The sequence below is a fragment of the Nematostella vectensis genome, chromosome 1 (assembly GCF_932526225.1).
Source record: "Nematostella vectensis chromosome 1, jaNemVect1.1, whole genome shotgun sequence".
Lineage (NCBI taxonomy): Eukaryota > Metazoa > Cnidaria > Anthozoa > Actiniaria > Edwardsiidae > Nematostella > Nematostella vectensis.
In genome coordinates this window covers 5,407,199-5,427,620 of record NC_064034.1, presented here as the reverse complement: position 1 = coordinate 5,427,620, position 20,422 = coordinate 5,407,199, and the positions used below count along the sequence as shown (strand labels likewise).

Genomic DNA, 20,422 nt, shown 5'->3' with positions numbered 1-20,422 from the left:
TAAGAGTGGAGCTTATGGCTGTTTATTTTTAATATTTTATGTCTCAGAAAGGGGGGGGCAAGATAATACCCATGCACCGTCATTTATCTGTTAATCTTTTTGTACTGGGAGTGGTTATAATATACGAGTCTATGCAATTTACACTAGAGCCAGAGAGTCCAAACAGCAAAACAACTGTAAGCTGGGACCAAGATTCAATGCAGATGCATTTAGGTAAGTTAAATTTACCAGTGGGGTTTCAAGAAAATCTGACCTAAATCACACCCTAAACTAAATGTGAGTGACCCGATTAAAATTGACAAACCAAATCTATTACTATCTTTCATCGAATCATCGGAGTTCAAAAGTTAGTTTTTTTTTATTCTATTAGCGTAGTTTTTGTGTTACATAAGAAATAGTATAATTAATAACGTGTTGACTGTTATGGTTATTGCTATGAACAAGTTATGTTCATGCTTGACGTGGTTCTACCATTGTCGATTCTAGCTGCCGCAGCATATCGCTTCCATTGGTTTCGGCGGAACTGAAGATGCTTGTTTCACCCGGCTACATCCACGTGAAAGCAATTCGAGCTATGACGTCACTACTTCCTTGACTTGGTCCCAGGTTTTCTTAAAGCTCCGTCTCCTCTCTTGTCGGTATGGAGGAATTCCCATAATGCCTTAGCACTGATGTTGTTCCCTAGAAGCTTTGCGAGCTCCGCTTCAGACAAATTACACAGCTGCTGGATGTCTTTTGTCTGGTTCATGACGAACCTGCAGTGTAAACGGAGATGATTTTCGGACATTATTTTACTGGGAACGATTTAAAATATGAAATATTTTACCGACAATATTGTATTATTGATATTTCAATCAAAAGAACTTTCACCAATATATAAATGAGACGAGGAAGTTCGCTGGAGGTATTTCACTTTAACTTGTACTATTGCGAATACAAAGAGTTAACACTTAACGTACCGATAATTCTTTGAGTTGATGCCAGGAAGTTTTAGAATAAAATCCTGTAAAAGGAAAAATACCCATCTTTATTACGGTAAAAGTGGAAGTTAAAGCTACAACATCCGTGTGTTTCGCCATCAAAGACACAAATAGATTCTAAATAGAAGTACACAGTAAAATTGAAGAAACTGAAAATGCTATGTGTGTCGAGTCAAGTGTCATAGAAGGCTTCGAAATACTGAGGGGGGGGGGGGGGGTACAGAAACATTAAGAAAATATTGGGGGGCACAGCCACGCCCCTACTGTTCATTTCCTAATATTTTTTTACAATGTTAGGGATGGATAAGGGGGGGGGGGGGGGGGGGGGGCGTGCCCCCAAGGCCCCACGCTCTACAACAAACATCGTTGCAGCAATACGTTTATCTTATGATGGTGACTGTTGAGTGTGTTTTACGACAAATCAAATGAGTTTTAATTTCATTGGTTACCATTATTGCCAATAACAGTGCTCAACTACAATCTATCATTTCTCGTATCGAGAAATGATTACGGTTAATTAGAGGTGGCCAGTTAAAAGAGGCGTAAAAACACACACACCAGCCAACAGGAATGGCTGAATCAAATGGCATAGAAATTATACTTGCCTGAGGGCCTACGCTGTACTTAAGGTCAGCGGCAGTAGAAGAATCTGTTCCTACGTTGACGGCAACAGTAGAGTCGGGTTCGGGATGGTTCATCTGGAAAATGGCGAGACATCTTATAATTATAATGGCGAGACGTCTTATAATTATAATGGCGAGACGTCTTATAATTCCCGAAGAATAACCCTTTCCTAAGGCCGTAACCCCCCTCCCCCCTCCCCAGCCTCGGAATAACTTTGAAAGCCATATTTCAGTCCGCCACGCAGTGTTTGCCCTTTAACTGCTATTAAAGGGTCAGACCCCCTAAACCCCCCCCCCCCTCCCCCTCCCGGACATAGCGGATCATCCGCATAGCGTACACTAGCGGACGACATAGCGGACGACAAGAGTACGAGTAGCTCGTGTTTTAACAATTCACGCACCTTCAGTTCATCGAAGAGCTCAGCGGTGGCATACGGACTGTGGCACCACAAGATTCGCAGCTGAATGGGAGGAATCATTCAACAAACTTAAGGTTGGTTCTCACTAGGACGCAAGCGTAAGCGCAAACGTGCGTTACGCTTGCGCTCATTTCCAAGTGAGAACCAGCCTAAAGACAAGGAGCCGCGTACCAAGATTTGTTGGGGGAGGGGGGGGGGGGTTGCGAAGCCATAGATGCCATAAACAAAAAGTTTATGGTATTTCTAAACATTTCTCAAAATTACTGTTATTTGGTGGGTAAGGGGATGTGTGGTGTAGTAATTTAAATTGGGCTGCCTGTGGTTGCCAGAAAGAGTTTGGGAGATTGAAGATGGCCGTCCAAAAAAGCTGGACGTTGTTTGTTAATGTAAACAGTAGTTATTTTTCATTACATGGTGTCAGAAGTGGGATTCAAACCAGCGCCCGCAATAATGACGATGACGATGTTGTTGATAACAATGTGTTTCTGTCGCCGTGGTTATGAGTACCTTGGGGAAATGTATAGTGAGTAGTGTCAACTTGGATGTCACATTCTGTATAGAGATCTCTCCTGATAGACTTGTCCTCGCCTGTAAATGAGAAACTCGCTCAATGAAAGCCCAACCACAAGACAAACAAATCAACGTGCAATAACAACGGCAGGTTGCTAGAGTTACAAGGATGGGACAGCGTTCAATCACAACTCGCCTGTAGTGAGAAGGATTTGTTCGGGTCAAATTCGATGAGTAGAATGGGTCGCTTGTAGTATCTTGTCATTGCCACTGCTTGACTGTACCTATGGACAGAGCGTCTGCTGTCAACACGATATAACACACCCACCAGCGCTTGCTTCTAACCAGGGGCAGAGGCATATGAACTCAAAGGCATGGTTGTGCCTTTGCGTTTTCTCTCACAATCTACTTGTTACTCATACAAATAAAATATATGCGGATCTTTCATTATATTATGATTAAATTTTGACCGGGTTTGTAAAGTTTCAATAAAATGCCCGCGCAATTTTTTCTTTTTCGGGAAAATGGCGCGAAACTCAAACTGTAAACCTCAAGATTTTTGTTCAAAGGACCAAACGATATAGTTTTTCGTGACAGAGCAGTCCAGCCAATTATAGACTTACAATCTTCCATTGTTCAAAGAACCAATCAGATCTCCGACGCTTTTCCTCTCCACACACATGTCGGGAGAGAGTATGTAGTCTCCAACCTTACAAAAAAACAAATTACACATTAAAACTTTCCTTATACATGATAATAGAGATCATACGAAAATTATTTCCCACGTTCTACACGTGATACGGACGTCAATGGTCATTTCTGTTGTAGAGCCGTTCTTGATGCCGTCGCCATCGTCATTGCGTACGGTTTCCAATTCTGTGGCTACAACCTTCCCCGGCCCTTGGGGAGGAGGGCAGTTGATTATGGGCTTTATAGAGGACCGTGTAGTACAGCTCATAAAGAGACCAATAAGACCTGCATGCATGCCCCCCATCCCCTTCAAATAATATTAGATGGTGGTTGAATCCTCATTGCGTGATTTTTTAGATTCTTGTACGCGTCTTAAAATCAATCTAGGTTCCTCAGCCTTTACCTCTAGTGTCACAGGCTCAATATCGATTCCTCGTCTGTGGATCAGTGAAGGCAGCTCGCTACGGAACTCTCTCATGTCAACAATAACCTGACAAATACAGGACGGCACTAGCATTAAACATTCTCACCAAAAACGTTTCTGAGATATAGCAGTCCATCGACGATATGGCCGATTGTTATTTTTTCTGGAATGACACAGTACATGTTAACATTTTCAATAAGCGCAACAAACCAAACGTTGTAACGAGCGACAGTGCTGAATAACGTCTGCGCGGGCTCTAGCGAAAACAAATACAATCGTAGTGTTGAATCGTTCGAGTAAAGGTTTGAAAGGCTGACTTCAGTGGCTGTTTTGACTAAGTGTACAGCATTAAAACCATACTGTACAAAAGATGACAGATTCACTTGATAATGAGGGAGTCATAAAGAAAATTATAGCCTTAGCTTTGCGCTAGTTTTCTTAGCATTTGCCAAAATGTGGCAGTTCGCCAGTAAAAAGCCGCCATTTCAAAATGAAAAGGCTGGTACCGCGCGGTACTGGGACTAGTCTTACGTTTTACCGCACTGGCGTAACGAGACCCAGAAGATTGTGTGTATACATAGTAAAAAGCTCACAAAAAGTCTTATCCGCATCACTGACAGGCGAGCGTATGGTGTACCTTTCTTGGTGCCTGTGACTCGGTTTGTCTGCCTCCAGCCTTGCGCGTATTCACGGCGTCTGTCGCTTTGGAAGGGTCTCGGCTAAGTGCCATTGCTGCCCAACTTCTTCCCTCCTGCTCTTCAGGCGTAACCATGCTCTAAACGAACGGAATATCGGGATACATAATGGCAAAGATATAAAAGATTCAAAATTGCCGTAGCAGGCATCGAGTTATTGGTTGGGAACAATACAGAAGCATTAGGAAAACAATGAGGGCACAGCGACGTCCCTACTGGTCATTTCCTTATATATTGTCATTTCCTTAAATATTGTGTGTGTGTGTGTGTGTGGGGGGGGGGGGGGGGGGGGCACGTGCCCCCTTTATGGCTCTGTTTAACTAAGAAATTGTTTACATAGTAGTTTTAATATAACCTTTATCGTCCTTCCTAAGCAGAAAACTACTTACAGCTTTTTCTCGGATGAGTTTCTCGAAAGCCTCCTTCTCTTTCCGCAAGGTGGTCAAGTATTTCTTGCCAAAAGAGATCAACAAACGCATCAAAATGCCATCCGTGAGACAAGTGTAACGACTAAAATGGTGGCAGTACCTGTTCCTCGACAGATCCAGTGTAGATCATGAAGTACACTCGAAGGGGGATACCAGGTCGTGAGGCCTTGAACACCTATGGTTTAAAGAATTTCAATTAGCCATTCCATTGTTATCATTTTTTTATCATTCTTTCAGCCTAGCCTGCGTAGCGGCGCTTGGTTCTTTTTCTCGCTGCGCCGTAGACGTAGCTCTATTTTCTCCAAGGGAAGTGAGCGGAGACGGAGATGGAAATAGAACGTAAGAGGGTTTATGCTGGGCGTGTGAAATTCGATGCGAAGGAGACGCGGGCGAAAAGGAATCAGAGAAGGACGGAGCTAAACATCCCTCTCCCCTTCGCTGCGGTCTCCAGCATCTACCATCGAGTTTATCCAGCCCCGCCTTAATAGGGAGGAATACCCCTGAAAAATTCCTTTTTAGCTCATTTTTCATGTTATCAAAGCGCGTTACGTCGGATTGTTACGAATATATTAATATGACTTAAAAGATGATCCTTTGACTTGGTCATTACAACTTGAGATTTCCTGGGGGGAGGGGGAGTTATAGTGACGTGGTTTTAGTGTCGGTAGATAAAACGGTTTTTTCCTTTAGACTCCAAAGGGGGACAAGTTGGCCCTATTTTTAAGTTTTAATTTTCAGAGTAGGGTGGAACAGAGGTGTGAATGAGTCCAGGCATAAGAAAATGGACTTCTACTGAAAATAGAAAAAGCCTAATTAATGCAATTCAAAGGCAACTCCCGCGCAATACGAGTGAAAGAGAATTACCAGGTAAGTGAGACTTACGCGCAACACGAGCGAAAGGTAATTACTGGATGAGAGCAACCCACACGCAACACAAGCGAAAGGTAATTACTAGATGGGTGAAAAACACACGCGCAACACGAGAGCAAGGTGTTTACTACATGAGTGCAACATACGCGCAACATGAGCGAAAGGTAATTACTAGATGAGAGCAGCTTACACGCAACACGAGCGAAAGGTAATTACTAGATGAGTGCAACACACGCGCAACACGAGAGCAAGGCGTTTACTATATGAGTGCAATATACGTGTAAGGCGAGCGAAAGGTAATCACTAGATAATTGCAACTCACGCGCTACACGAGCAAAAGATGATTACTAAATGAGTGAAAAACACGCGCAACACAAGCGAAAGGTAATTACTAGATGAGTGCAACATACGCGAAACACGAGAGCAAGGTGTTTACTAGATGAGTGCAACATACGCGCAACATGAGCGAAAGGTAATTACTAGATGAGAGCAGCCCACACGCAACACGAGCGAAAGGTAATTATTAGATGAGTGCAACACACGCGCAACACGAGAGCAAGGTGTTTACTAGATGAGTGCAATATACGTGTAACGCGAACGAAAGGTAATCACTAGATAATTGCAACTCTTGCGCTACACGAGAGAAAGGTGATTACTTAATGAGTGGAAAACACGCGCAACACAAGAGAAAGGTAATTACTAGATGAGTGCAACCCACGCGCAACAGAAGCAAACTCATGCGCAACACAAGCAAAAGGTAATTACTAGATAAGTGCAACTCGTGTTGCTCTTGTGTTGCGCAACATGTTATCCCTTTAATCGACATTTTTCTGCTTATATATCTATGTAGTCATAAGCATAGAATATATTTTTATTATTTGAATTATATATTATAGTATTTTCATTGTAACAGAAGAGCCAATTTTTCCATTGAAAACGCTTACCGCTTACTCTTTTGACTAGGTATGCCGTGACACGGAAGCCATTTCGCAGTCGAGACGGCCGTTAGACCGCTAACAAATGAGAGCGCCAGAAAGCACCGGGCGGCGAAAAAGTAGACAAGAGATACAAACGCACACACTCACTAAATCAACAACAACGCAAAGCTAAAAAACAACTCTAACTTTATTCAAACCGTAGAGGTGAGCTCCCTGTGCGCCAGGTACACCTTCATGTTGGCAACAACGCGGAATGGATATCCACGGTAGTTTCATATCTTTATAAACGATCCGCCTTTGAATTCTCTTTGTCAACTTGTCTATCAACATTACCAGCCCTCATACCTCAAACTGCGAAAATGACGCCATTGTCTTCATTTTACAAGTCATTGTTATCGTGGAATGTATATTGAAGGTCTCTTTCTTGCTTTAAAAGTCATTTTTCGACTTGATTCTCTTTGTCAACTTGTCTAGCGACTTCACCAGATTATAACAGCATTGTCCTTAAAACGTTCAAAAGTTATTTTTATCATTGTATGGGGACCCAACAAATACCAAGGGTTGAATCCCGCATATCATTAACTCATACGTTGTTTCATCAGAAGGTACAGTGGGACCAGGATTGAGGGGGCCTTACATGGGGCTAGATTTCATGGAATAATAACCTCGCGCCAGTGGGCAGTGAACTATCTGGACTCCACCCTACGTTTTTCAGCAGACAAGCCCCTGGTGATTGATTTTATGTGCCAATGTTAGCGATCAGCAAAGGAGCTTGATATGTTACATAAAACTTGCACATTGCGTATATAAATATAGGCCTTACCGGATTACATCATCAATCATGACGAACACTTTATTTTATCCATTCAAAGACTTTCGTCTTGTTTTACGAATACAATAAATTTAAATAAATAAAAAAATAAAAACAGTTTGGGCCAGAAAACATGTTTGTTTGTTCACCAGTCGGAGCATTTTTTTCTGTGTTGCGTCGGGTGGAGTGAATCTATCTTGTTTCGTTTTGGGTGTAGACACCATGGAGACACTCCAAGGCTGCATTCCTACAAGCAAACTTCTCTCTGAGGCTGGTGGCGTTCTGGATGCACTCACGAGCGTCGGAAATGCATTTTCCCTGCAAAACCAAGCATTGGTTAGACTATGGAGCTCAATGTTATTTTAAGATGCAACAGACAGAGCACGACATAAAATCTCGTGTTCACGTAATAAAATCTCGTGCTTACAGAATAAAATCTCGTGCTCACAAAATAAAATCTCGTGCTCACAGAATAAAATCTCGTGCTTACATGATAAAATCTCGTGCTCACAGAATAAAATCTCGTGCTCACAGAATAAAATCTCGTGCTCACAGAATAAAATCTCGTGCTCACAGAATAAAATCTCGTGCTTACAGAATAAAATCTCGTGTTTACAGAATAAAATCTCGCGCTCACGGAATAAAATCTCGTGCTCACGGAATAAAATCTCGTGCTCACAGAATAAAATCTCGTGCTCACAGAATAAAATCTCGTGCTTATCAAATTAAAAAAACGCGCTAACAGAATAAAATCTGGTACTCACAGAATAAAATCTCGTGCTCATAGAATAAAATCTCGTGCTCACTGAATAAAATCTTCTGCTCACGGAATAAAATCTCCTGCTCACAAATAGCCTGCTTGCAGGCGGTACTCGGTGTTATCATCGCGGAAAACCCTCTCCGTTCGATGATCGGGCGCCATATTGTATTCTCCGTTTTTGCGCTCGCCCCCAGGAACCATGCGGCTTAGAATACAAGATGGCGCGGGTTTTCCGAGATAATAACAACGAGTACCGCCTGCAAGCAGGCTACCCCACAAAATAAAATCTCCTGCCCACGGAATGAAATCTCGTGCTCACAGTATAAAATCTCGTGCTCACAGAATAAAATCTCGTGCTCACGGAATAAAATCTTGTGCTCACGGAATAAAATATCGTGCTTATCAAATAAAAAAACCCGCTAACGGAATAAAATCTGGGGCTCACAGAATAAAATATCGAGCCCGCAGAATAAAAACTCGTGCTCACAGAATAAAATCTCCTGCCCACGGAATGAAATCTCGTGCTCACAGTATAAAATCTCGTGCTCACAGAATAAAATCTCGTGCTCACGGAATAAAATCTTGTGCTCACGGAATAAAATATCGTGCTTATCAAATAAAAAAACCCGCTAACGGAATAAAATCTGGGGCTCACAGAATAAAATATCGAGCCCGCAGAATAAAAACTCGTGCTCACAGAATAAAATCTCCTGCCCACGGAATGAAATCTCGTGCTCACAGTATAAAATCTCGTGCTCACAGAATAAAATCTCGTGCTCACGGAATAAAATCTTGTGCTCACGGAATAAAATATCGTGCTTATCAAATAAAAAAACCCGCTAACGGAATAAAATCTGGGGCTCACAGAATAAAATATCGAGCCCGCAGAATAAAAACTCGTGCTCACAAAATAAAATCTCCTGCCCACGGAATGAAATCTCGTGCTCACAGTATAAAATCTCGTGCTCACAGAATAAAATCTCGTGCTCACGGAATAAAATCTTGTGCTCACGGAATAAAATATCGTGCTTATCAAATAAAAAAAACCCGCTAACGGAATAAAATCTGGGGCTCACAGAATAAAATATCGAGCCCGCAGAATAAAAACTCGTGCTCACAGAATAAAATCGCACAAAATATCGTGTTCACAGAATAAAATCTTGTGATCACAGAATAAAATAGCGAGCTCACAGAATAAAATATCGTGCTCACGGAATGAAATATCGGGCTCACGGAATAAAATTACGCACGCATGGAAAAGAGCTCCGGAGCAAGGAAAGAATTTCGTAAATACGGATCGAATTCCCGTGCAACGTCGTGTATTTTGGACAATTATTGAACAGAAAACTGTATAGTACGTTTTTCTCATGGCAGGTTTGTAGATGGTAAAGAAGTCCTACCCTCTCTCCCCGTACTTTCACTTACCCACGGCTGTGGCTGTTCGGGTGGATCAAAATCATGTTGTGGCTCGGCTTCTAGCATTGAAGCTAGTAGCATCGTCACGAGAACACACGCCAGTACTGCCTTCATGGTGGCCGGGAGCAACAACGCGGAATGGATTTCCACGGTATTTCATCCTTTATAAGCTATCCGCCTTTGAATTCTCTTTGTCGACTTGTCTATCGACATAACCAGCCCTCATAACTTAAACTGCGAAATTGACGGCATTGTCTTCATTTTACAAGCTATCGTGATATACATATATCGAAGCCATTATACGACTTGATTCTCTTTTTCAACTTGTCTAGCGACAGCATTGACAGCAACGTTCAAACAAGTTATTTTTGCGTGGGCACCCAACAAACACCAAGGATTGAATCCCACATATATAAACTCATACGGATTGGATAGGGACTTACATGGGGGCTAGAATCCATGAAATAATAACCTCGCGCCATTATTGATCCCCCGTCCACGATATTCTAGACACGCCCCTACGGCGAGATTGAGCTTAGGGTCAATCAAAGCGAGTTATGTATTCCATAGAAAAAAACACACACATCAAAGAACATGATAACATCAATGGTTGAAATTTTCCCACGATAAATGCCGAGTATATAATATGGACATGTTGTCACTAATGCCAAGCTTAACATAAAAAAACGCAAAGGGTGCGAAATATTTCCCTAAAGTCATTGTTTTTAATGCAACGGTAGAAAAAGTGTTCTTTAGTGTGACCAGACCGGCTGCCTATAATGTGCCGATAAATAACCTTTTGTGAAAATAAATTTAAATAAATATATATATTTTTTGGGGGGGGAGGGGGATGTTTTGGTTATTTTTATGCTGTATTCCTTTTGGTAGCAGATAAAAGTTGTCTTTGTTCTGGACCCTGTTTGTGGGTTTAGTCGTACTGATTTAACACAGATCTGACGCCGGGGTAATCTATAACGAATAAAGGTATTGTGTTGGAATTTTAGCTTTTTTTAGTCACGATCAAGAAATAAAGTCGCCGGAAAACCTTTATTATGCTCAGGAATTGCAAGTGATTTCTTCTGCTTCCCCTTTGCCAATTTACCGTTCTTTCTTAGGGTTCTTTTCGGGAACTCCTAAGTATCGTTTCGAGTCCCGGAATCAGTAGGGGTACTTTTGGGGATCATTTCGTGTCATGCACACGTCTTCTTCGCGCCATCGTTTTCATTTTGATACGGATTCGACCGTCCACTTTACGGACTAAAGTATACGGATTCATTTTGATCCACGCACGGCGTTGGCGTTTTCAAAAGTATCTAAATCAGACCCCCGTATTAGTGTAGACCAAAGGCCTAAACGTATCAAAAGTATTCTGATTCAAACGAATCAGTGTTAGTGTTGACGGCCCCTAAGTACTAGATTAAGCTGCATTCCACAACCCGGGTTAACGAGCTGCATTAGACAACTTTCCACCATTCCACCATCCCACCATTCCACCATTCCACCACGACGCTGTCTACAGGCGTGGCGGCGGGGAAGAGCGCCTTACACAAGTAATCAAGCCTTGGGTACCTCTAGTTGCCGCACAAACTCGATGTCTGCATCGTAGAGCACGACGTATTTTGGCTCTACCTCGTACAACGTGTGGATGAGACTGTAGGGATCGCTACAAATATCAGAACGTGTGGATGAGACTATAGCATAGAGCGCTAGAAATATAACAGCGTGTGGACGAGATTGTATTGATCGCTACAAATATCACAGTGTGTGGATGAGACTGTAAGGATCGCTACAAATATCACAGCGTGTGAATGAGACTGTATGGATCGCTACAAATATCACAGCGTGTGAATGAGACTGTAAGTATCGCTACAAATATCACAGCGTGTGAATGAGACTGTACGGATCGCTACAAATATCACAGCGTGTGGATGAGACTGTCCAGATTATAGGTATGGTTTCAAATAATTCAGAATGGAGATGAGACTTCACGGATACCACAACGGGTGGATGAGACTTCACGGATACCACAACGGGTGGATGAGACTTCACGGATACCACAACGGGTGGATGAGGCTTTACGGATACCACAACGTGTGGATGAGGCTTTACGGATACTACAACGTGTGGATGAGACTTCACGGATACCACAACGTGTGGATCAGACCTTAAGTATACTACAACGTGTGGATGAGACTTAACGGATACCACAATGTGTGAATAAGACGTTGTGGATACCACACCGTGTGGATGAGATAAGGATCACAACAAATACACACAGGTCCTCACCTGCACCCTGTCAGCGGGTGGATGACTATGACAGGTGACGACAGCAACTTTACCCGGCTCCCCGCCCCCTCAGAGACCTCGCCCTCAAGCTGTTGCGACAAGACACTGTAGTTAAAGAGGCCAGCGCAACCAAAACATGGTAAATCGTTACTCAACGCAAGTGACAGCCAAAACACTTGTCAATTCTTATACAGCTATACAAATTAAAATAAAATACATAAAAGAGAAAAGTGTACCCCTCTCTTTTTGCAGCTGGAATGCTAAATTACGGGGCAGTGGATATAACCGGGTTGAGTGGAAGGCACCATAGCGTGTGATACAGTCGCCTATCATACATTGTCTCTAAACGTGGATTATCTGGGACTTGCTACTGATGACAAATAATGCATTCTGAGAAGCGTGTTTTCTGCTTCTTTAAAAGCGATTTGCCATTAATTGATCAATTACACTCACCTTTAAGATAATGTTTCTATGGGTATCATTTTCTATGGAACAGAAGAAATAAGAATAATAAGATGCCATTAAAGGGTTGGCATGTAATTATATATTAAAAAAAACGTTCTTACCATCAATATTTTGTTTTGCCTTATTCGGTTTTTCTTTACTGAAAATAACAATATAGTTTAAGTAAGAATAATAGAGTAGAAGTAAAAAAAATATTATAGTAAAATAATAATATTACTTTGAGTTTTATGTCAAAAAACATAATATAATATAACTCATTCATCTCCTAAAACAAACCTGGTTCCAGGTAGATCCTGGTCGATTCGTTTTTGCTTAGCATCTGCCTTCCCCTTGGTTTCTCTCCCGCCTCTGCTTTTACCTCTTCGGCTCCTTGAAGAAGTCTAACAAAAGATAAAAGCATAAAATACTTTTTTGTGCATTCAGAAATAGGCAAAACAAATTGAAGTAAATCAGGCCTACTCCGATTGAAGTTAATCAGGTCTACTCCAATGGAAGTAAATCAGGTCTATTCCGATTGAAGTAAGTCAGGTCTACTCCGATTGAAGTAAATCAGGTCAACTCCAATGTAGGTAAATCAGGTCTATTCCGATTGAAATAAGTCAGGGCTACCCCGATTGAAGTAAATCAGGTGTACTCCGATTGAAATACCTTGGCAGGTGGTTGAGGTTCTACAGCTGGCTCATGGTCAGACTCGCTGTCTCCTGTCAGGGGAGGGGGCACAGGTAGCTCCGATGGATTATCCCCTGCCCCGCCCTTGCCAGTATTTTTGTTCATGTTTTCCAGTAGTCGAGTCAGGAGAGCCCTAGACCCCTTGCAGAGGAACTGTGAACAACATATAAATAAATGAGAACTAATGGTGACTCTGATGATGATCATGAGATGTAGGTTGTAAAGCAATTATGTTTATGATAATCATGGTGGTGTTGTTTTATGATCACGTAATCATAGTTGTAAAAACAATGATGATAACGATGGTGTTTATGATGGTGATGATAACTGTGATGATGATAATGATGCTAGTGGTGGTGATGATGATGATGACTTTGGTGGTGATGATGATAATGATGATAGTGTTTAAGGTGGTGATGATGACACTGATGATGGTTGTGATGATGGTGGTGATGATGATAACAATGATGGTGGTTATGGTGGTGATGATGACGACGATGATGATGATGATGATAATGATGATGGTGGTTATGGTGGGGATGATGATAACAATGATGGTGTTTATGCTGCTGCTGTTGATGATGATGATGATGGTGATGACAACTGTGGTGATGATGGCAAGGGGGGTTCACATAACTACAATGACCATGACCCTAACAAATTGAATGGCGAGAGCGACAATGTGGATGACTCTTATCCAGACACTGGTGGCATAAAAGAAAAAAAACATATCCTCGCCTCCTTAAGTTGGTAACATGTCCTCTCATCATAAGCTGCCACCAACACATGACCCGGGCCAACTGAGAAAAAACAAAGAGGCAGCAGAAGAGGCTTAAATAGGCCCAAAGATGGACTAAAGGATGTTTAAGAAGATGAAAAAAATAAGTCCACTGATTTGAAGAACAAATGATTCCGCTTTCTTAATATTCTTTTTTCTACCCACTTGTTACAACTCCTTGAACCACCCATTCTGTAAAAGGTGGTGCCCTGTTTTGATAACAGAACATACTGCACATTAAGGCAGGAAAAGAAAACATGTTGAACTTAATAGTGGGACGCACACTTCCATGGCCACCAATAAAAAGTTTCAAGAAAGTTGGCTAATTAGCATAAAATTCATAATTAGGAGATTTTTTTCCTGCACTGATGTGCACTAAAACATTTCTTTTCCTGGCTGGTTGGTTCATGTCATATTATGTTCCTTGCATTCGCATATCTTTTTAAAATTTGTTCACTCCACTAATCTGTCAAGGTGGCTATGCAAGTTGTCACACTGTGAAAAGATCCAATTATCAGTTTCTAAACAAGCAGCATGGAAGACAAGGATGACCACCAGTCCTTACGGTTTTTATTCTTTTCATTGTCTTCTTCAATTTCTTTAAGGATGTCTGCAAGCAACTTCCACTTTGGGCTTTCTTCTAACAATGGTTCATCTATGTAAATAAAGTATAACAGTTCATATTTTACAGGAATAAAAAAAAGCATTAAAATGATATACTATATTTACCATCACATGCTTTTGACCTGAAAAGGAAGTAAAAAAACAGGGCTGAGTATCTGACCAGTTTCTATTCACTTATAACACCTTTCACTAATTCTAAAATTGAATTTAATTCAGGGGCTCATAAGTAGGCGCAATCATTTGTATTATATAAGTGTCAGGGCGTTTCCTAGACTATTTTCAGACTTGCGTGCAAGAACGAGCCAATCAAGTACATTGACATTGGTCGCGTGTGCGAGTGATATGAGGCTGCATGTGCAAATTGCAGTTATGAAGAATATTTTTTACCCATCATCTGTCGGTTTTAGTTGTTTACTAAAAGAATTGCAAGCTAGAATTAAAAGTTGTAGGTAGGGTTGGATTCATATAAAAGAAGAGAGCAACAAAAGTCAAAGTACCAGAATGTGGGGAAGTTGATTGCCCCTAGTTATAAGCCCCTGCTTAATTACATTTTAGGCTCTTTGTCTTTTTTCATCTTCTTAGCCTTTGGCTTGTTATTAGAAGTTCCATAGACTCTTTCCTTCGCATTCTGTAATACAAATTAAAATTAGTTGTCTATGAGGGTGTGCCCTGTACCCCAGTAGTCCAAGGGTGTGACCTGTACCCCAGCAGTCCAAGGGTGTGCCCTGTACCCCAGTAGTCCAAGGGTGTGCCCTGTACCCCAGTAGTCCAAGGGTGTGCCCTGTACCCCAGTAGTCCAAGGGTGTGCCCTGTACCCCAGTAGTCCAAGGGTGTGCCCTGTACCCCAGTAGTCCAAGGGTGTGCCCTGTACCCCAGTAGTCAAAGGGTGTGCCCTGTACCCCAGTAGTCCAAGGGTGTGCCCTGTACCCCAGTAGTCCAAGGGTGTGCCATGTACCCCAGTAGTCTAAGGGTGTGCCCTGTACCCCAGTAGTCTAAGGGTGTGCCCTGTACCCCAGTAGTCCAAGGGTGTGTCCTGTACCCCAGTAGTCCAAGGGTGTGCCCTGTACCCCAGTAGTCCAAGGGTGTGCCCTGTACCCCAGTAGTCCAAGGGTGTGCCCTGTACCCCAGTAGTCCAAGGGTGTGCCCTGTACCCCAGTAGTCCAAGGGTGTGCCCTGTACCCCAGTAGTCAAAGGGTGTGCCCTGTACCCCAGTAGTCAAAGGGTGTGCCCTGTACCCCAGTAGTCCAAGGGTGTGTCCTGTACCCCAGTAGTCCAAGGGTGTGTCCCTGTACCCCAGTAGTCTAAGGGTGTGCCCTGTACCCCAGTAGTCCAAGGGTGTGTCCTGTACCCCAGTAGTCCAAGGGTGTGCCCTGTACCCCAGTAGTCCAAGGGTGTGCCCTGTACCCCAGTAGTCCAAGGGTGTGCCCTGTACCCCAGTAGACCAAGGGTGTGTCCCGGGGACAGGTTAGCTTCAAAGGGTCCCCACTAGCTTAAAGATTTGTCCAGTATACAGTGGCTATCGTTCTGAATACCAACATTTATTACATACCACAAACAGAGAGTCTGTAGCATCCATGAACAGCCATAGTGACTTCCGGGTGACCTCACGTTCACTGGCCCTGAAAAATTTATTTAGTTGTGAGACAACTATTTTAAAGACAGCTATTATAAGTCAGTAACCACACAAAGTAAACACACACCTTTTGGATAGTAAAACGCACAGTTAGGTGGTATGATATAATTTTGAATGTGTTTTCCAGCAAGAAAACTGTAATGTTCACCTACATGATGACCTACCTTAAGGATTCAAGAAACTTGTAGAAAGTAACACAATCATACTGAGTCAGATAGCTGGGGAAAGAGAAAGAAACAGGTTTTACTACACAAGCACCCATTAGAGTTTATGGCAAACACTGAAAGGATTTTTATTGTAAATGTTGTTTCTTGTATACAGGGCTTCTGGAATTACGCGCTTGTGCGGAAGCACGTAATTTGGCTTTCTCCGCGTAATCCGCGTAATTCGCGTAATCCACAAATTTCCGCATAACCCCGCGTAATTTGGCTAAATTTTGAAAGCCAAAACATTTAATTGCACAGCTGATGTGTTCTTTTAGGTTTCTTACCTCTATTTCTTGTAAAGAAAGAGAGATATTCTTCGTAAGAGTGCGATATTTCGAACTGAATTTCGAAAACAAATGAAATAACTAGGCATTCATTGCTAAACCACGAAGGCCTAGGACTAATAATAAAATACCTTTTTAAATTGGCTGGTGGCTAGGAGCCAATGAAAACTCGCCTAAGATATAAACCTTTTTCAAGTTATTTCGTGCTTTCCTTCGGTACAAAACGAGTTTGGGCGTAACAGTTGATATTCCGTGTAATTTAGCGAGTAATTCAGTAAAAAATCCCGCAAAATTTAGATTTTTAGAAAAAAATGTATTGTAAAATCCCGCATAATTTAGTGCTTAATGATTGATTTTCCGCGTAATTTAGCGCGTAATAGCAAAGAATCCCGTGTAATTTTGAGTTTTTTTCCGTGTAATTCCAGAAGCCCTGTGTATAGCACTAACTACAAAGTTTATGAGCTGATTTTTACCACCTACAGACTGCTCCCTGCATTTTATAATTATGGGTACTGTATCTGTCAAGATGGTATTACAGGGCCAGCTTTACTGTAAACTGTAGTCTATCATAGCTTTAAACTGATCACACCAAAACAACATCATAAAAGTGTATCGCCTTCCAAGCCACTGTCAACACACTGTCTCACAAACTTACAATAAAATAAGCCGAAGCACCTTTAAGTCTGCCACTAGTTGTTTAGTCTTAACACCCTATAGAGCACACAAAAAATTCAGATACAGTAGACATAGTCAGATCATAACTACCCTAACTTAACCATCATTGTTATCATTATCATTGATTATCATCATTAATCATTTATTATCATCATTGATCATTTGAAGGTTTATATCATATTAACAGTGTTTACCAGCTGGTGCCAGACTGGATCAAGAAGCACTCTAAGTGCCTTATCAAAGGACTTGATGATACAATTTTCTACTGACAGTTCATCTGCGTCAAGCTAAAAAAAAATAGGAAAGTAACTAATTGGCAGATACAAGGGGTCCAAGACCAAAAAAAAAAAAAAAAAAGAAAAAAGAGAGAAAGCAATGCATCTAAAAAATACATGATCAAAGACACATTCCCACTATACTGTTATAATGTTGATATCGCCGCCTCTTTGGGATGATGACTTTCTTTTGAGAAATTCTAGATTTGCCCAGCTGTGAAAACCAATATCATATTTCTCCATTTCTACAAAATGACAAATTATCTTTCTCACTAACCCTCCACAAAAATCAAACAAGTATTTAAAATACTTATAGTAACAAAGAGTAAACTTACTGAAGGGTTTGCTCTCCTTAGCTCTCTTAAACTGGTGTCAATCAAATCTAATAAAGCTGTTTGATTGGCTAACATCAATGATGTCATTTGAAGGTGGAGCTCTACGACATCAGGCTGCAAACATAATGCAATGAAAATTGGGAAGTTATAAATGGGGCATATTTCTTTTTTTTTTTGTAGGAGGAAGTGCTGCTGCATGTGTTGTCTGAGGGGTGAGCGCATCATAAGAAAGACAGATCAACGCTCTGAATGCAGTTTCCTTTAATACCTTATGTCTCTCAAGCAAAGCAGAAACACCAGCATGAAATCTGAAATATTAAAATACAAGTCACAAGAAGGTCTATTTGTAAGAATTGAGAATTCCCTTTCCTAAAGATTTAAACAATCATATCTGGCAGTTATCTCTAAATGGCTATATAGCAATACTCTCAGAAATACGTATACATACATGCTTAAATAGCAAAATACTTAAATCTCAACAATAGTACAATAACTAAGGCATATAATAATACCTTGGCCACAGTGAGAGCTTTCTGACAAACAAATTTTTCATGACTCTTTCCACTTTGCAATAACCTGACATAAAGGCAGTAGGCTGATCAGAGAAAGCCTTGATGAAACCAGTCTGTGGTACAAGGATTTAGGGTTAGCCAAGGTAGAAGTAAAGCAAGACTGTTATTTGCAAGCATAATTAACATTTATTCTGAACTGGCATTAGTAACATTATACAAAGTGTGTATAACTTGTCGTTGAAGAGCTGTCACTTTACCTTGTTGTTTTCTCGATACAACCTGAGGATGAATGCTTCTTGGCAAGACTCAATAATTCTGAAAAAGAATTTAAAAAGAATTGAGCAAACTGAATATAAACATTATTTCTTTAACCGAGTGCTTCTAATCTTTCTAGCCATAAACTAATCAGTGATAACAGTACCTATTTACTAACCTGCAGGTAGTAATTCAGTGTATACAGCGAGGGCTTAGGCAAAACCATGGTTGTACTACCCTGTACATGTCAGACTTCCATTCTCACCCTATCCTACAAGAGGTAAGACATAAATTACAGACTTACTTGTGGGCCTTCAGAACCAACATCCCAGAAACCAGATGTACTGGTATCCTCTTGGTCAGCATGTCAACTACTAATATGCGAGATGTTACAAACAGCACGCCACCTCCCAAGTATATGGACTCTCTAACATGACATAAGACAGTAGTAAGTAAGTAATAGAAATGTTTTTTATTCATATAGTATATGACCTTCCAGACCTATTATTCACCTTTCAGAGGAGCTGTACTCTGTTGTTATTACTTTTGGAAGCATAACTCCTTCTGACTTGAGTTCTTCAACAATTCGATCCTGTGAGAGATAATTATAATGATAAAAACTTTTAATCAAATAAAAAAGGTATATCAGGATGTATTTAATCGACCTACAGTATAGTTATATGCCTGCTTATGTATATTACATATGTACACTGTATCATAACACAACATAGAAACAATAGACCGCTTTGCACGCACATCCAAAATACCCTGGCTGGCCCAAGCTGATCTAAAATAGTGTTTGAAGTGTTGTTTACAGACAAAGCTATAGAGAATGGTGCCAGAGTGCTTCTTTCGCCGATTTTTGGATTCACATTCCCCTTCGTCCGCATTTTGAGTCAGCTGTGGCCCGCCAACCTGTGGCATTTTGGACATGTGCGCAACATTGTGAAAACAGTCAATTATTCAAGCATCAGGGTTCTGAAGTTGCTTTTTCACGATAAACTTGTTAACAGTTAATAAACTTGATAAAGTACATTATTGCGTACATTAAGTACATTGTTACATTATATTGTTTTATTATTTATGGTCGATTTATTGATACATATTATTGTACTAACTGTAAGGCTTGTATGCTGTGATGCACTGCGATTCAGGGTATGGCCTGCAAAAGTGTTTAATAAACTATTGATTGATTGACTGTACATGTACCTCTTCATACTTAGATGAGTTGACGACGATCACAAGTGCGGCAGGGTCGCAGTACATCTTAATGAAACTTGTCAGTACTCGGTGAATACTCAGCCCTCTGTCAACAACAAAAGCAAGGCTCTATCGTAAATTCAACATCTGCTGTAGTTTGCACATGGCTGTAAATCTTTCAATGAACAGAAAAGTAAACATTTATAAGTGTGTACCATCTCTAATGAAGGTGTTAAGTTATTTAGTACTCAAATGTGTTGGGTTAAATTTTAGTACGCCAATAAAAAGCAATAGAACTTAGATTCTGCAACGCGCAAAATATGAAAATAATCGAAAGAGAATGCCGAGGGCTTCATGGTAATACATAGCAAACACACTTTACCTCGCTGTAATGAATAACCCATCCTCCTCTTGTATTTCAAGGAACATCGCCGATTCGTACTCTAAAAGCGCGCCGTCCGCCATTTTGAAATCTTTCGCATGTTGTGAGGGGCTCCCTGTGTATACTGTAGATTTAGATTTCTGTCTTTATTGTTTACCGAAAACTATACTCAAACTTGTTTTATCAGATATATTTCTAACAGATTTTTATAGTCTGAAGTGTAATGGAAAAGCGACGCAGATTTTCAAAATACACTGAAAATAGTGGTGTTATCAGGGG

General features: G+C 41.0%; 1 protein-coding gene and 1 long non-coding RNA gene across 4 annotated transcripts; both read right to left on the bottom strand.

The window, feature by feature from the left end:
- Window positions 1-339: 339 nt before the first annotated feature.
- On the bottom strand, window positions 340-20,410 carry LOC5510648 (DNA repair endonuclease XPF). Of its 3 annotated transcripts, none has more exons than XM_048728353.1 (33): window positions 20,144-20,410; window positions 19,771-19,867; window positions 19,074-19,153; window positions 18,866-18,988; window positions 18,564-18,621; window positions 18,307-18,419; window positions 18,063-18,102; window positions 17,795-17,908; window positions 17,379-17,471; window positions 17,165-17,220; window positions 16,184-16,237; window positions 15,936-16,005; window positions 14,935-15,014; window positions 14,492-14,508; window positions 14,328-14,417; window positions 13,723-13,784; window positions 12,964-13,137; window positions 12,592-12,695; window positions 12,417-12,454; window positions 12,304-12,335; window positions 11,851-11,939; window positions 11,134-11,227; window positions 4,870-4,944; window positions 4,731-4,793; window positions 4,284-4,421; window positions 3,626-3,712; window positions 3,156-3,241; window positions 2,729-2,816; window positions 2,530-2,610; window positions 2,005-2,064; window positions 1,586-1,678; window positions 960-1,003; window positions 340-755 (listed from the first exon to the last, which is right to left on the bottom strand). In XM_048728353.1, the coding sequence occupies exons 1-33, from the start codon at window positions 20,224-20,226 to the stop codon at window positions 584-586; spliced, it is 2,748 nt and encodes a 915-aa protein (XP_048584310.1). In that variant the 5' UTR covers window positions 20,227-20,410; the 3' UTR covers window positions 340-583. The 3 variants fall into 3 exon arrangements, with proteins under 3 accessions (XP_048584310.1, XP_048584311.1, XP_048584312.1); XM_048728354.1 differs by having other exon boundaries at window positions 19,771-19,936; window positions 20,144-20,223; XM_048728355.1 differs by lacking the exons at window positions 18,866-18,988; window positions 20,144-20,410 and adding an exon at window positions 18,740-18,832 and having other exon boundaries at window positions 19,771-19,812.
- Window positions 7,419-11,126, bottom strand: LOC125564242. Its single transcript, XR_007309266.1, has 2 exons — window positions 9,574-11,126; window positions 7,419-7,706 (listed from the first exon to the last, which is right to left on the bottom strand). It is a non-coding gene; the product is annotated as an uncharacterized LOC125564242 (long non-coding RNA).
- Window positions 20,411-20,422: the final 12 nt, after the last annotated feature.